Raw genomic sequence first — 12,838 nt, 5'->3', positions numbered from 1 at the left:
ACATCTGAGGTTTTCCATCCCATAAGAATGCATATAAGTAAGTAAAGCACTGCTTACCATTGATGGCTTCCTCACATCTTTGAATCCAAATAGTAAAAGCTGTGTCAGCACCTAGCAGATGAAACACACAATAGTCTACTGCAGTATGACATCTACCATAAGATTTGATAAGCTTTTATGCTGTGGTGACAACTGTCTACATAGCGAACACAGGCTCTTGCTAGAATCTGAGATTCCCAGCCTTTCTAGCTTTTACTGAAGAAGACAAAGGGAGCAAACTTATAGCAATATCTGCCAGGAGGAGCAGAAGCGGAAATCTAGTTGTGCTGGGAGGTTCCCAGGGCAGCTGGGCCCAGGGGATCTTAAGTCCTGAAAAAAGGGTGTTCCAGGAATGGGGCAGGCTTGAGCTGGATCCTAAGACCATTGAGCTCAGTCAAGTGGCCTGGCAAACTGCCGTAAGTTCAGATGGCAAGAAGGGTGATGTAACTCAAAAGGCTTTTTCTCTCTCTGCCATGCTTAGGCAGTAATTTCTTGAACAGAGTCTGGATCTGATGCACCTTATGCTGGTTTAGCATATGCCACGGCTGCTTCACACTGGCTTCCTGTGTTGCTCCTTAAGGGGCAAAAAGTGTGGCTCTCAGTCACACACAAGTAACCTACCCGTGACACAATATCAACCTATCAGCAGTTAACTTTGAGATATTGTATTCAACTCTGGATTACAGAAAAACTTTTTTGATTACAAAATGCCATTATAGAAGGATAGCATAGTAACATAGCTGTACCTATACCAACTATTTATTTAAAAAGCATTCAATACTGAACCAATTGACAAAGGCACTCAATGTTGTTCCAGCTTTCAACGCTACTTAAATAGTTTGGTGATCAGATTTCATTTAAGTCCAAAAAGATGACATCTATCATGGAGGGTATGCAAAGTGGATGTCATCTACACTCTAGCAAACTATGGTCGGTTAACTTTAATTATGGTTAGTGAAAACAAGCCAACTTTAAACCACAGTTTATAAAGGTGGCTTGTTTTCCTTAACGCTAGTTAAGATTAAGCTTCTGATCTCCTCTTCACAGTTACAGGGGAGGGGAGAGAATCGCATGAATCGCATGAACCTAGGTTTGTTATTGGGATGCCTAACCACAATATGATTCACTGTAATGATGGTGTTGTGATCTTGGCTGTTAGTCCTGGAAGACCTGCTCTGTCTGGCGGGTGTTTTTCACCTGGCCTGGGAGGGTGAGACCCTGACTGACCCCACCTACAAAAACTGAAGCTGCTGAACAGACTCTTGGGCTGTTGTATCATGGGGGGGGGTGCTGTTACCGATATTATTTTTTGCATCTTTAATTTAGAGCGTTTCAATGCATTATTGTGATAACTACTTTATGTTTGTAATTATGTGATTTTTTAAATGTTGTCAGCCACTTTGAGCATGGTTTAAACTATGAGGTGGCATATCAGTTTGAACGTTCATACTTACTGTCCAGTTGTTGTCCTTCCCTGAAAGACTTCAGTGCAGAATCATAGTCTTTCATATGGTATTCACCTACCCTGATGTACACGTAAGAGGAGAAAATGCCAATATTTGTTAAGCAGGATCTACCAACATTATAAAATTCAGCAATTGATTGACAATTCACTCCTATTAATGCAGAGGAACAGTCAAACCTTATAAACATTTCAATTATTTAATAATTAAAAGAATCCTTAGTTTTACTTGGTCTGTGACTTGAATGAACTTGTATTAAATTGCTACGGAAATCATAAATAGGTCCAGGTAAATATTCTAAATATTTATCCAAAAGTACTATTTTGAGAATAGAATACACTTCCAATTTTGTAAAGCAAGGCCCCAGTTCTCTCCAACCCCCCTAACCATTGCACCCACATTCCACACCATTCCCAAGGAACAACTTCTCAGGAAGCCACAATGGTGGGGGGAGTGTGTGGCAAAAGTCGGGGGGAGGGCAACTTGTGTGAATGCCAGTGATTCTCCCCATACAAAAGCACCTTTGCAAGAAAGTCAACAAGATCTTCACAAAATTGGGAAACTAAAAACACCTGCATACGATTCATAAAATAAACACTCACCCTTGTCTGAGAAAGGCTACAGCATTACTGGCATCAAGTGATAGTGACTTCTTTGCATCTGCAATGGCATCTACAAAAAAAGGTTATTAAATTTCTAAGTATTGCATTATTTCACTCACTATTAAACCACACTAATTCTGTCTTTCCTCAATACTTCACACAGGTTTCCTCATACTAGAATAGTCAGTTAATGGGTGGCAACTACATATATTAGAAATAAAATATAAACAAGCTATTCTAGGAAGAAGGCAAAAGCTGCATCTAAAGTTTTCTGAATCTTATTTAGATTAGTAGTATCAGTTTCAGATATTGAGCTGTTATGACAAACAAGTACAGTACATAATAAATCAGCTAGAAAAGATAGATATACAACAGTAGTAGTGGTAGTCGTAGTATTTATACTCCACCCATCTGGCTGGGTTGCCCCAGACACTCTGGACGGCTTCCAAAAATTATAAAAGCACAATAAAACTTCAAAAATTAAAAACTTCCCTATACAGGGTTGCCATCAGATGTCTTCTAAAAGCCAAGTAACTGTTTATTTCCTTGACATCTGACGGGAGGGCATTCCACAGGGCGGGCTTGACTACTGAGAAGGCCCTCTTCCTAGTTCCCTGTAACCTCACTTCTTGCAGTGAGGGAACAACCAGAAGACCCTCAGAGCTGGACCTCATTATCTGGGCTGGATGATGTGGGTGGAGATACTTCAGGCATACAGGGCTGAGGCCATTTAGGGCTTTAAGGTCAGCACCAACATTGTGAATTGTGCTCAGAAATGTACTGGGAGCCAGTATTGATCCTTTAGGGCCAGTGTTATGGTCCCAGTGGCTGCTCCCAGTCACCAGCCTGGTAACTACATTCTGGATTAGTTGTAGTTTCCATGTCACCTTCAAAGGTAGCCCCATGTAGAGCACAGTAGTTCAAGCGGGAGATACCCAGAGCATTACCACTCTGGCGAGACAGCCTGCGGGCAGGAAGAGTCTCAGCCAGTGTACCAGACAGAGCTGGTAGACAGCCACCCTGGACACAGAATTGACCTATGCCTCCATGGACAGCTGTGAGTCCAAAAAGACTCCCAGGATGTGCACCTGGTCCTTCAGGACCAGGGAATACCCCACACCTGCTTGCTCTGTCTCCCAGAACCACTAATTCCATCCACTGGCTGCCATCCACCCCGTAACCCCCTCCAGATATCCACACAAGAAGTTCACATCCACACAAGAAGTTCACTGGTTCCGATTTAAGCAAGAGGTCGAGCTTGGTATAGTCTGCATACTGGTGAACACAAGAATGGGCCTTTTCTGCAGTGGCTCCCCATTTGTGGAATGCTGTCGTCAGGAAGGTTCATCTGGTGCCCTCATTATACACCTTTAGGTGCCAGGTTGATTGACATACAATCTGCTTTTAAAATGTGTTGGAGAAGGGGGATTATTGGGTTGTTCTTGTTTTTATTTTTATTATGTCTTTCATGTTTCTATATTGTGATTTTATGTTGTGAACCACCCTGCTACCTGTGGGTGTAGGGAAGTATGCAAATTTTAATATTAATAAAAAATAAAAAGCGCAGATGGCTGCCACCCACGTAATTCCCCTATGCCATGCCTAATTAACAGTAAAAGAACACAGACAATACAATGGGCAGATCCAACCACTTCCTCCCCATCTCTCGCCCAGTGATTCTTTATCACACCCGCTAGAGGCTCTCACCATGAGTGGGTCAGGTGGCTGTGGCCTGCATCCAACCCTCGACACACAACTGGTTTCCCCCCTGTGCTGAGATCATCACTGGTTTACACAACAGGGGCTTACCCTATCCACCACAATGAAATTCTCATTGTTCAGGACACATGAAGAGTTACAGCTGAACTGAGCTTCTTGATGACAAGCCCAAATCTGCTCCAGAAGTTAGAGGACCAGAATGGCATGTAAGCCATAGGGGACTGGAAAGGTGCCAAAAACTGGAGAAACACCATTGATTTTGTGAGGGTAGAAATGCCTTCTGCTTGCTTATTACCCAGTTTGGATCCAACCAACGGAATTGATTTTGAAGTAACTATATCTAGCACAGAGGTGTGATTAGGTGAAAATATCAGGCAAAGACACAAACTGTGTGCATTCCAAGCAGTTATTTTGTGAAATACACAAGCAAAGCCTACTGATGTGCTGGCGGGGGAGGGGAGCAAAAAAGAAAGGAAAGCCCTGCATTGCAAGGGGTTAGCTAAATGACCCTCAGGGACCCTTCCAACTCTGCAATACGGCAATTCTTTGACTGTATGAAATCAAATTTTAGACCATCATTAACTCTAAAAACATTTTAGCATTTTGGGATATAACAGCACCAAATAAAGAGATGTTACCATGGTAATTTTGTAGAAGAATGTGGGCAAAAGCTCGTTGACAGTAATTCTCTGCATCATCTGGCTTCTGTTCTAAAGCCGCTGTCAGCTTCTGCAAGTGTAAATGCAGAAATTTAACATGACATTTTCTACAAATCCTTGTGTAGCCCACAGTGAAATGTCTTGCCTGTCAAATCAAAGAGCATCAATTAGTACAATTTTGCTTTGAGAAGAATTACACCAGAAGCAAAATTCTCAAATTCAGAGGATAGGTGCCTATTAGTGAGATAAAAGTGGGGTGCCACAGGGTTCTGTCTTGGGCCCGGTCTTATTCAACATCTTTATCAACGACTTGGATGATGGACTCAAGGGCATCCTGATCAAATTTGCAGATGACACCAAACTGGGAGGGGTGGCTAACACCCCAGAGGACAGGATCACACTTCAAAACGACCTTGACAGATTAGAGAACTGGGCCAAAACAAACAAGATGAATTTTAACAGGGAGAAATGTAAAGTATTGCACTTGGTCAAAAAAAATGAGAGGCTCAAATACAAGATGGGGGACACCTGGCTTGAGAGCAGTACATGTGAAAAGGATCTAGGAGTCTTGGTTGACCACAAACTTGACATGAGCCAACAGTGTGACGCGGTAGCTAAAAAAGCCAATGCAATTCTGGGCTGCATCAATAGGAGTATAGCATCTAGATCAAGGGAAGTAATAGCACCACTGTATTCTGCTCTGGTCAGACCTCACCTGGAGTACTGTGTCCAGTTCTGGGCACCACAGTTCAAGAAGGACACTGACAAACTGGAACGTGTCCAGAGGAGGGCAACTAAAATGGTCAAAGGCCTGGAAATGATGCCTTATGAGGAACGGCTAAGGGAGCTGGGCATGTTTAGCCTGGAGAAGAGGAGGTTAAGGGGTGATATGATAGCCATGTTCAAATATAGAAAAGGATGTCACATAGAGGAGGGAGAAAGGTTGTTTTCTGCTGCTCCAGAGAAGCGGACACGGAGCAATGGATCCAAACTACAAGAAAGAAGATTCCACCTAAACATTAGGAAGAACTTCCTGACAGTAAGAGCTGTTTGACAGTGGAATTTGCTACCAAGGAGTGTGGTGGAGTCTCCTTTTTGGAGGTCTTTAAGCAGAGGCTTGACAACCATATGTCAGGAGTGCTCTGATGGTGTTTCCTGCTTGGCAGGGGGTTGGACTCGATGGCCCTTGTGGTCTCTTCCAACTCTATGATTCTATGAAAAGCATCACAGTATACGCCAAGGAGTAAACAGCATTTTAGTCAAGAAACTGTATCTAGAATGAAGGGGGGGACAGTAAAAATTATTTACTGAATGTATAATGTTGTGACATCTATTTATTACTGTGCAACTGTTCTGATTTCTCAGTATACACACAAATTTCTCTTTACTATTCAAAGCTAACAGGGTAGGCAACCAATTTCATACCCAATGCGACAGAAGATCAGTTTCACATCCAATGTAACAGCACTGCTCCGATTGAAGTTGCACAGGCACAAGCAACTCCTTGGTGGTCAAAATTCACTTAGGAAGCTTCATGGTTAAGAGGGACATGCTTAATGGCTCATCCACCAATGCTTCCCCACAGGCAAATCTACTCCAGCCCCTTTCTGTTCCCCACCCGAGTCAGTTACTTAGTGCAAAACAGGGTGCTGCAGCAGTATTTCATTCCCCCCCCCCCCAAAAAAAAATTATTGGTTTTCCCATATAATGCATAGACATTAACACAAAAGTAAAACATTACACTTGACACAACATAAAAACATAACAACAATAAAAACGAAAAAATAAAAAAAGAATTGTTTCTTCTTGTTTCCTGGTACATTTACAGTGGTACCTCGGGTTAAGAACTTAATTCATTCCGCAAAGAGCAAAATTAATTGTTAATAATGTAATAACGGAAAATATTGCAATAACTAAGGGTACAAGACAAGGGTGTCCTTTATCACCGTTGTTATTCATATCAGTCCTGGAAGTCTTACTAAGGTCAATAAGAAACAATGAACGGATAAAAGGTGTGTCAGTTGGCCGTAATCAATATAAAGTAAAGGCATTTGCTGATGACTTGGTTATAACGATAGAAGATCCCATAAAGAGTATTAAAGAGGTATTAAAAGAAATAGAAGAATTTGGACAGGTAGCAGGTTTTAAATTGAATAAGAAAAAACCCAAAATAATGATGAGAAACATAGACCAAGAAATTAGTGAAAGAATACAGCAACAGACTGAGATTGAGGTGGTAAAGAAAGTGAAATATTTAGGGATTGTATTGACTCCAAGAAATATTGACTTGTTTCAAATTATATACCAGTATGGAATAAAGTTAAACGAAACTTAGAGGTGTGGGGTAGAATGGAATTATCATTTTGGGGAAGAAGTGCAACGATAAAGATGAGTGTGTTACCGAAAATGCTGTTTTTGTTCCAAGTAATTCCAATAATTAAAGACTTAGAGGTGTGGGGTAGAATGGAATTATCATTTTGGGGAAGAAGTGCAACGATAAAGATGAGTGTGTTACCGAAAATGCTGTTTTTGTTCCAAGTAATTCCAATAATTAAAGGCAATAAATTGCAATATTTAAATTGCAATATTTAAAGAGTGGCAAAAAGTGATTTCAAGATGTATCTGGCAGGGCAAAAAGCCGAGAATAAAATTTAAGTTGTTAACAGATTTAAAAGAGGCTTTGCCCTGCCAGATATGAGATTATATTATGAAGCATCGTGCATATGTTGGTTGAAAGAATGGATGAAATTAGAAAATACAGATTTGTTGGATCTGGAAGGATATAATAATAAATTCGGTTGGCACACATATTTATGGTATGAAAAAAACGAGTGCATAAAGGTTTCGAAAATCATATTATTAGAGGATCTCTGATTGAGGTATGGGGTAGGTACAAAAACCTACTTGAACCAAAAATACCACACTGGTTATCACCATTAGAGGTGATGAGTGTTAAAAAGATCAATATGACTGGGAGGTGGATAACATATGGGAGTTTAATTGAGAAAGAGGGAAGTAAGTGGAAAATGAAACCATATGAAGAAGTGAAAGATATGTAAACGATTGGCTGCATTACTTTCAGATTAATGAAATGTTTAGAAAAGAGGTTGCAGAAAGAGGCTATTTTGAAAAAGAATCTAGGTTTCAACGAGAAGTATTGAATAATGAAGTTAAAAATTTATCTATGATGTATAAATTATTATTAGAATGGCATTTGAAGGATGAAGAAGTTAAATCAGTTATGATTCAATGGGCCAAAGACTTTGGATATAACATTCAATTTGATGATTGGATAAAATTGTGGAAGGAAGGGATGAGATTTACGGCACGTACCACAATTAAAGAAAATGTTATGAAAATGATATATCGATGGTATATAACACCAGTTAAATTAAGTAAGATGTATAAGGTGAGTAATAAATGTTGGAAATGTAAGGAGAAAGAAGGGACATTTTATCATATGTGGTGGGAATGTAAAAAAATGAAGTGCTTCTGGGAAATGATATATAATGAGATAAAGAAAATACTGAAATACACATTTGTATTCTATTAGGAATATTAGGTGGTGAAATAAAAAGGAACGATCAGAAAGTATTTCTGTATGCAGTAACTGCAGCCAGAACTCTTTTGGCCCAGAAATGGAAACAAGAAGAAATGCCTACGATTGAAGAATGGAGATCGAAATTAATGGATTACGCGGAACTGGACAGATTGACAGGGAGGATTCGCAACCGACGAGACCAAAGATTCACTGAGGACTGGAGTAAATTTACAGAATACAGTGGTACCTCGCAAGACGAACGCCTCGCAAGACGGAAAACCCGCTAGACGAAAGGGTTTTCCGTTTTGGAGGCGCTTCGCAAGACGAATTACCCTATGGGCTTGCTTCGCAAGACGACAGCCCATAGGGAAATCTCCGGGACAGCGGGGAAGCGCAGCGCGTCTTCCCCACTGTCCTCGGACCTCCTCCGAAGCCGGGCGGTGGGGCGGGAACGCCTCCTCCCGCCGCCGCCGGGCTTCGGAACGATGCTCCGAAGCCGGGCGGCGGGGAGGGAACACCTTCTGAAGGCGGGCGGGGGGCGAAAGTCTTTGTTCCCCCCTGCCTGCCTTCCCAGGAGAGCGGAGAAACACAGCGCGTTTCTCCGCTGTCCCGGAGGGCTTTTGAAGGCAAGCGGGGGGGAGCAAAGACTTTCGCCCCCCGCCCGCCTTCAGAAGAGGTCCAGGACCTCTTCTGAAGGCGGGCGGGGGGCGAAAGTCTTTGCTCCCCCCTGCCTGCCTGTCCCGGAGGGCTTTTGAAGGCAGGCGGGGGGAGCAAAGACTTTCGCCCCCCGCCCGCCTTCAGAAGAGGTCCAGGACCTCTTCTGAAGGCAGGCGGGGGGCAAAAGTCTTTGTCCCCCCTGCCTGCCTTCCCAGGGGCTTTTAAATCGCCCCGGACAGCGGAGAAGTCCTCCGCTGTCCCGGGGTGATTTTAAAATGCCGCCCGCCAGCATTTTAAGATCGCCCGGACAGCGGAGAAGTCCTCCGCTGTCCCGGGGTTTTTTAAAATGCTGGGGGTGGGAAGAAAAGCCCTTGTCCCCCCACCCAGCCTTCAGAAGACGGTTTCCCTAGGAACGCATTAATTGATTTTCAATGCATTCCTATGGGAAACCGTGCATCGCAAGACGAAAAACTCGCAAGACGAAGAGACTTGCGGAACGAATTAATTTCGTCTTGCGAGGCACCACTGTATATTAAAAATATTTGTGATAATGATACAACATTTGTAAGTTTTCAAGAAGCTCTGTAAGAAGGTTTGGTAGAAATATTGTTTAAACAACATGGTAAGATAAGATATGTTGTTGTTTAGTCATTTAGTCGTGTCTGAGTCTTCGTGACCCCTGGACCAGAGCACGCCAGGCACTCCTGTCTTCCACTGCCTACTGCAGACTCATGTTTGTAGCTTCGAGAACAGTGTCCAACCATCTCGTCCTCTGTCGTCCCCTCCTCCTTGTGCCCTCAATCTTTCCCAACATCAGGGTCTTTTCCAGGGAGTCTTCTCTTCTCATGAGGTGGCCAAAGTATTGGAGCCTCAGCTTCAGGATCTGTCCTCCCAGTGAGAACTCAGGGCTGATTTCCTTAAGAATGGATACGTTTGATCTTCTTGCAGTCCATGGGACTCTCAAGAATCTCCTCCAGCACCATAATTCAAAAGCATCAATTCTTCGGCGATCAGCCTTCTTTATGGTCCAGCTCTCACTTCCATACATCACTACTGGGAAAACTATGGCTTTTACTATACAGACCTTTGTTGACAAGGTGATGTCTCTGCTTTTTAAGATGTTGTCTAGGTTTGCCATCGCCTTTCTCCCAAAGAGCAGGCATCTTTTAATTTCGTGACTGCTGTCACCATCTGCAGTGATCATGGAGCCCAAGAAAGTAAAATCTCTTGCTGCCTCAATTTCTTCCCCTTCTATTTGCCAGGAGGTGATGGGACCAGTGGCCATGATCTTCGTTTTTTTGATGTTGAGCTCCAGACCATATTTTGCGCTCTCCTCTTTCACCCTCATTAAAAGGTTCTTTAATTCCTCCTCACTTTCTGCCATCAAGGTTGTGTCATCTGCATATCTGAGGTTGTTGATATTTCTTCCCGCAATCTTAATTCCGTCTTGGGATTCATCCAGCCCAGCCTTTCGCATGATGAATTCTGCATATTAGTTAAATAAGCAGGGAGACAATATACAGCCTTCTCTTGCTCCTTTCCCAATTTTGAACCAATCAGTTGTTCCATATCCAGTTCTAACTGTAGCTTCTTGTCCCACATAGAGATTTCTCAGGAGACAGATGAGGTGATCAGGCACTCCCATTTCTTTAAGAACTTGCCATAGTTTGCTGTGGTCGACACAGTCAAAGGCTTTTGCATAGTCAATGAAGATATATATAGTGAAATATAAATTAAGAAATGTGAAGATTTGTGATAATTACAGAAAATTATCAGACATGTTGATGGAAGTCTAAAAGAAAAAAAGATGTGTGATGAGTTTTTGATGTTTAATGATGTTATAAATTTGTTTTTATTGGAAAATTAATAAAAATCATATATATATATATATATATATATATATATGCAGGTTTTGGTGTCCTCGGGTGTCTTCCCGTGTAAAAGTTGGGGTGTCTAGGCGACGTTTCGACGAGGTCTCACTCGTCATCTTCAGGCTGGTGCTTTCGGCTTCTTGTTACTGGAACAGAGCTCTGTTCCAGTAACAAGAAGCCGAAAGCACCAGCCTGAAGATGACGAGTGAGACCTCGTCGAAACGTCGCCTAGACACCCCAACTTTTACACGGGAAGACACCCGAGGACACCAAAACCTGCATTCCTGTACCCGTGAAAATCTACGAAAACATATATATATATATATATATATATATATATGAGAACTTAATTCATTCCGGAGGTCTGTTTTTAACCTGAAACTCTTCTTAACCTGAAGCACCACTTTAGTTAATGGGGCCTCCCGCTGCTGCCGCCGCCGGAGCACAATTTCTGTTCTCATCCTGAAGCAAAGTTCTTAACCCGAGGTACTATTTCTGGGTTAGTGGAGTCTGTAACCTGAAGCGTATGCAACCTGAAGCGTATGTAACCCGAGGTACCACTGTACATTGCTATAAGACTTCCTCGACACCTTCCAATCTAAATTTCATTTTATCACATATTTAGCAGTTTCCAATTTCATATTTATACCACCAATATATTCTTTCAGTTACAAACTTCTTACCTTTCCTTCCTGTTCCACAGCAGTATTTCAGATGAAGGGTGATATACAAATTTAATTAATAAATAAAATAATAATCTTCCTAAGTGTTCCCTGTTTTCCCATTATCTTGAATAGTGCAGGTTTAATAACAAGAATTTGCTGAGAATCAAATCAATTTTTATTCTCAAGCTCAATTTTGATTCATCTCTCACAGGTAAATGGTAAAGGATGCCTGGACCCCACCAAGGTGACTGTGGGGTTGCGGTGCTCATCTTACTTTTCAGGCTAAGGGAGTCGACGTTTGTCCACAAACAGGGTCATGTGACCAGCATGACTAAACCACTTCTGGTGCATGGAGGGCCATGACAAGTGCCAGAGCACATGGAAACATTGTTTCTCACAAAAAATGCATCTATGGAACAGCTAAAAATAATTGGGAAACTGATTTTTTAGCACTGCAGTGAAGCCAGGGAATTTTGTTCAAGTAGAAATGGCAAAAGGAGCATTTAAAGTTAGCATTAAAAAAGTTTAGGAACACAATTTTTGCCTAGAATTCTTAAGTACATAATGGCAGACAAGTTTGTTTCAATTAGAAAAGTCCTAGGGTAACATTTAAAGCCCCCCAGATGTTGGGAGGCTGTGAGCAGCTCTATAAACTGCTATGATACAAGGGTACAACCAACACAATGGACTCTGGAACAATCAGGAATTTAAACATCATTAAAATAATGTTTAGGAGATAGTAGGATGGTGCATTCTAATGCCATTCAATGAGTGCTAGTGAGAAAATGGATTAAGTTTAGGTTAGTAATGGCCCACAGAATTTCTCTGGCAATGTCATTTTTCCACTGAAACATAATGATAATATACTGTGACATCATTTTCTAGAAAACTAGAGGAACATACAAAATTTGTGAGGGGACTGAAAGATGTGAGAATTAGTTGCAGTGACAGCAAAGGATCTAGAAACCTATATATGAGTTTTGGCTAATAAAAAGCTTAAATAAATCTGCAAGGACTAACAGTATCACATAGGTCACAAACTAAACTTGAGATAATGCTGGGAAACTACAATTCTCAGAAAGGATTGCTATCTAGAGTATAATGCAATCCTTTGAGTGTCAAGAATAAGAGACAGGAACAAAAGAAGGTGGAAATAATATTCAAAGATAAGAGACAGATGGAGGAAGAATGTGGGGGAAAAGAAAACTCTTATACAGTGGTGCCTCGCAAGACGAAATTAATTCGTTCCGCAAGTTTTTTCTTCTTGCGAGTTTTTCGTCTTGCGATGCACGGTTTCCCATAGGAATGCATTGAAAATCAATTAATGCGTTCCTAGGGAAACCGACTTCATAGAATCATAGAATCATAGAATCATAGAGTTGGAAGAGACCACAAGGGCCATCGAGTCCAACCCCCTGCCAAGCAGGAAACACCATCAGAGCACTCCTGACATATGGTTGTCAAGCCTCTGCTTAAAGACCTCCAAAGTAGGAGACTCCACCACACTCCTTGGCAGCAAATTCCACTGTCGAACAGCTCTTACTGTCAGGAAGTTCTTCCTAATGTTTAGGTGGAATCTTCTTTCTTGTAGTTTGGATCCATTGCTCCGTGTCCGCTTCTCT

The 12,838-nt window shown here is 41.8% G+C and overlaps 2 protein-coding genes across 2 annotated transcripts in view; both read right to left on the bottom strand.

Annotated features, from left to right (window-relative positions):
• LOC310713831 (uncharacterized protein) overlaps window positions 1–12,838 on the bottom strand; it is a gene marked incomplete at its 3' end in the record, with an annotated part of 476,441 nt that overhangs the window by 416,541 nt on the left and 47,062 nt on the right. The window lies entirely within an intron of this gene.
• The window catches only part of SUGT1 (SGT1 homolog, MIS12 kinetochore complex assembly cochaperone), a 41,290-nt gene that overhangs the window by 23,835 nt on the left and 4,617 nt on the right, over window positions 1–12,838 (bottom strand). Inside the window, exons 3-6 of the mRNA XM_083519629.1 lie at window positions 4,462–4,552; window positions 2,105–2,174; window positions 1,494–1,564; window positions 58–111 (exon numbers count right to left, since the gene is read on the bottom strand). Of these exons, the coding sequence (XP_083375755.1) occupies window positions 58–111; window positions 1,494–1,564; window positions 2,105–2,174; window positions 4,462–4,552 (286 nt within the window). The remainder of the gene's footprint in view (window positions 1–57; window positions 112–1,493; window positions 1,565–2,104; window positions 2,175–4,461; window positions 4,553–12,838) is intronic.

Source organism: Podarcis liolepis (assembly GCF_965112155.1).
Source record: "Podarcis liolepis genome assembly, chromosome: 8".
NCBI classification, from domain to species: domain Eukaryota; kingdom Metazoa; phylum Chordata; class Lepidosauria; order Squamata; family Lacertidae; genus Podarcis; species Podarcis liolepis.
This window is presented reverse-complemented; position numbering and strand designations above follow the sequence as displayed.